Source organism: Triticum aestivum, chromosome 3A (assembly GCF_018294505.1).
Source record: "Triticum aestivum cultivar Chinese Spring chromosome 3A, IWGSC CS RefSeq v2.1, whole genome shotgun sequence".
NCBI classification, from domain to species: Eukaryota; Viridiplantae; Streptophyta; class Magnoliopsida; order Poales; family Poaceae; genus Triticum; species Triticum aestivum.
The window spans coordinates 733,096,757-733,100,845 of record NC_057800.1 but is presented as its reverse complement, the minus strand read 5'-3'; the positions used below and the strand labels follow the sequence as shown (position 1 = coordinate 733,100,845).

At 49.1% G+C, this 4,089-nt stretch overlaps 1 protein-coding gene across 3 annotated transcripts; it reads left to right on the top strand.

The window, feature by feature from the left end:
* The first annotated feature begins 1,823 nt into the window (after positions 1–1,823).
* Positions 1,824–3,660, top strand: LOC123059551 (uncharacterized). Of its 3 annotated transcripts, XM_044482094.1 has the most exons (3): positions 1,824–2,051; positions 2,284–2,607; positions 2,710–3,660. In XM_044482094.1, the coding sequence occupies exons 2-3, from the start codon at positions 2,317–2,319 to the stop codon at positions 3,484–3,486; spliced, it is 1,068 nt and encodes a 355-aa protein (XP_044338029.1). In that variant the 5' UTR covers positions 1,824–2,051; positions 2,284–2,316; the 3' UTR covers positions 3,487–3,660. The 3 variants fall into 3 exon arrangements, with proteins under 3 accessions (XP_044338029.1, XP_044338028.1, XP_044338027.1); XM_044482093.1 differs by having other exon boundaries at positions 1,824–2,047; positions 2,284–3,660; XM_044482092.1 differs by having other exon boundaries at positions 2,284–3,660.
* The last annotated feature ends 429 nt before the right edge of the window (positions 3,661–4,089 follow it).

The following is a 4,089-nucleotide window of genomic DNA, read 5'->3' as shown; positions in this document are numbered from 1 at the left end:
GATTCACTCGACGACTATGGGCGCATGGCCGAGTCCACCAGCATAGAGTGTTTCTACAAGTTCTGTCGGGCAGTGGTGGCAGTGTTTGGGCCACAATACTTGAGAACATCCAATGCGGAAGACACTGCTCGGATCCTAGCCCAGAATGCAGCAAGAGGATTTCCTGGGATGCTTGGAAGCATCGACTGCATGCATTGGAAATGGAAGAATTGCCCATTTGGTTGGCAGGGGATGTACAAAGGCGTCAAAGGCGGTTGCAGTGTGGTGCTTGAGGAGGTAGCCACACAGGACCTCTGGATTTGGCACTCATTCTTTGGTATGCCAGGAACTCACAATGACATCAACGTGCTGCAGTGCTCTCCTGTTTTTGCCAAGCTCGTTGAGGGCCATTCTCCTCCGGTGAACTTCGAGATCAATGGGCACCAATACAACAAGGGGTACTACCTATCAGATGGCATCTATCCGAGATGATCGACATTTATGAAGACGATCTCAAACCCTGCGGCAGGAGGCAATAACGCCTGGTTTGCGAAAGTTCAGGAGGCTTGCAGGAAGGATGTCGAGCGGGCATTTGGTGTGCTCCAATCTCGATTCGCTGTTGTTCGGTACCCCGCTCAGACCTGGTCCAAAGATCAAATGTGGGAGATTACGACTTGCTGTGTCATCTTGCACAACATGATCATCGAGAGCGAGCAAGAAGACCCAGTGTTTGACACTGAACCATACTACAGGCAGGGGCCTCTAGCCGAAGTTGATCACAATCTACCGGCAACTTGGACTGCTATCTCAGTATGCGTCAGGAGATCCGAGACCCACAGGTGCATCATCAACTGCAGAGAGATCTGATTGAGCACCTATGAAGGCTCAAGGGGGACGCCGTGTGATGAAATACGAGTTTTTATTTGTTGAACTACATAATTTGTATTGAACTATTTGTTGTTGTACTATTTTGTTGAAGTATTTGATTTTTCTGTGATGAAATATGTGATAAGAAATAATTGTGTTGATAATTGAACGCCAAGACACGGCGAAACCACGCCGAATATGAGCCTATTCTCGTCCATATGAGCCCTTTATTCGCCGAAATTGGGCTGCAAAGTGGGCCAATTTCGACGCCTGGGAACGACGACTGGGCGCAAAACCGCCCCCAGCGCCGATTGTATCGCCGGCTCGCTCCCAAGGGACAATTTTTATGCGTCCTGGGGGACCAACGGCTGAAGATGCCCTAAGGTCGGGTTACATCCTCTCTTGCATGCCTCCCCCATCGGGAGAGAAGGTGGCGCTCTCAGGTGGAAGAGCTGGAGGAGACAGGGGCAGCGTGCAGTTCCTTGTTATTTGGGAAACAGTTTAATAGGTGATTTTACTGTGGCTGACATGTGGGTCCCATCGGTCAGCAAACAGACAAACTTTACTGTTGAAATAAGGTTAACGACTGTCATAAAACGGTACAAATTTAATCAAACGATTCATCAGTGCAACACAGTACTTTATTGAAACAGCGAACGAAATTTGTGATAGGTTTCTAGAAATTGTGGAAAAAAATGATAGTTTTTCCGGAACCATGGCCCCAAACGTGATAGTTTTACTCTGGTATTTTCGAACCTTTTGTTTTCACCAGTAGTGTTTTACTATTCCCTCTTTTAAATTTGAAGATGCATGTTTAATTGTAAAATGTGTGCAAAAAGCAGAAACTTAAGAGTACGGTGAACTGCTCGGTGCTAGCAAGTGGAGGAAAACAAACTTATGTGTAGCGACATCGTCAAAGAAACTTAAGAGCGTCTTCAAGACGGAGGCCGGACGTCTGGCAGGCAGGTACCAGGTAGGGTAAGCAGAACGGGTGTCAAGCAGGGTAGGCCGGACGTCTGAAAAGGACTACTCTATACAGTCTGAATCGAGCTCGTTCGACTCTTCTCTACAGTCTACGCTTCGCGCCATGGCCTCCCCTTCGACCTCTCCTGCTGCTGCTGGCCTGGATGCGCGCGAGCACGACCCCTGACCGGCCGCCTCACTCAACTCCGGGACCTTCTCTGCCACCTTCTTCCCCAACGTAGGTGAGCAACTTCGCGGCCCCAAATCTTGTCGGATAATCCCTTATTTTCGGTTCTATTTGTATCTACCATTGGCGCATCCACACCCGGCCCTTGCATTCGTGTCTAGAGGTAAACCTGTCTTGGCGCATCCACACCCGGCCCTTGCATCCTACGTGCTTATGTATTCTACGTGCTTGTCTTATTGATTTAAGTTGGTGCCAAGGATTTAGCAGTGGATGTTGTTTCCTCTTAGGCACTGAAGCTTGCCGGCCACGAGGAAGGGAGCATGATGCCGGATAGGAGAGGCGCGACCCTGCTAGAGGACCTCCCCGAGGATATCATCGACAAGATACTCGTCCGGTTGCCGTCCAAGGACGTCGGCCGCTGCCGAGCCGTCAGCACATCATGGTGCACTGCCACATCGACGCCCAAATTCATGCTCGACCACCACCAGCTCCAGCCCTCGCTCCCCATTATTGACGGCCGGGGGCTGCCCACTAATTTCGTCCTCTTCCACTCCGCCGGCACCAACCAACAGTTGTGGCCTTTCTCCCGGTGCTTGAAACACCACTCCGAGGTTTGTCTTCATGGCGCCTGCGATGGCTTCCTCGTCATCTCCTGGCTGCACCAATTCTACATCTGCAATCCGGTTATCCACACTCATGCTCTCCTACCGCAGCCTCATGTTGAGCACGTCCTCTACAACACCATAATTGGTTTCTACCAGCACCTTCCAACTCAAGAATACAGGGTGCTCTGGGTCTCGGAACCATGGCACCCGTATAAATCCAGCTTGCACGTTCTCACAGTGGGATCCAATGTGATGAGGCATATCAGCGTCAGAATGGAAACACTTGCACTGCCATCCATGGAAAAACAACAGCAGTTACTCAAGGGATTGCGCTCTAAGTCCTGCTGTCCACCATCAGTGCATCACCGTGGCAGCTTGCACTGGTGTCCTTATGATGCCACTGAGATTGGGGGACACAGCTCAGACATTATTGTGTTCGACACAGAAGTCGAGTCATTCCGGTGGATGCGCAGTCCCACCCGGCTCTGCCATCATAGAAAGCTGTTCGACATGAACGGCACACTTGCTTTCTGGGGCAGCTTGACTCCCAGCTTGACCGCTATGGATGTCTGGGCGATGCAGGATGACGTCTGGACATTCAAGTACAAGATTGACGTGTCAACTCTGGAGGTAACACGACAACTTTATTCAACCTCTTTTAAAAAGAAAAAGAGAACACCACTTGATTCAACAGTGCAATGGCTCGATGATATGGTTGTGTTGAACGACCGTGAGCTGCTGATCATGTTTAACAGTAAACATGTATTGCGCTGTGACATTGATGGCAACTTCTTAGGAATGGTGAACATAGGAAAGAGTCAATATTGTATGATGCTTAATCACTGCCGCCTCAAAGAGAGCATTATTCCAATTCCATCCCACTAGATTGAGATGCAAAAGGAAGATGAGAAGTTTTCACTCTCCACAAGGCGTGTCTCAATGTTCAAGATTCCTGGTTTGCTTCCCCCTTGGATTTAGAGCATGTATTTTCTTCGTAGCTCTTATTGCTACTTATCTATCAATATAACACATGCTTTCAATATCTAGTGCTTACTGTGATATCTTGAACGTCTGATCCTTATTGTGATGTCTTGTTAATTAATCGTCTGAAATATGGAGCATCTGTTAGCACTAATTGAGGATAGTAAAATTGAGCCTAATCCCTGCTCTCTCATGAAATAGGCATTTCTGGCCATTTAATTTCGTTTGTTAAACATTTCTGACCATCCGATCTAAATTTAGCGCCACGTTAGGCACGAACTGGGCCTAACGTCGCAGGTGCAGCTACTCCCGTAACTATTTTGGAGCCCAGGGGCTAATTGGGCCAGTTTTCCTACTCGGCCCAACTCAGCGAAGCCCGCTTCAGCCTTGAAGAAAATAAAACACAGCGAGCCAGCACCGGGAGCAACTAGTTAACGAGCGCTCCTTCGGGAGCCTTGCAACGATCAGCGCCACTTGGCGCGCTCTCAGCCATTCACCACGTGTCGC

What these genes read in the sequence shown, in the direction of transcription:
- LOC123059551 (XM_044482093.1), top strand. Translation starts at nt 2,317, where the DNA reads ATGATGCCGGATAGGAGAGGCGCGACCCTGCTAGAGGACCTCCCCGAG.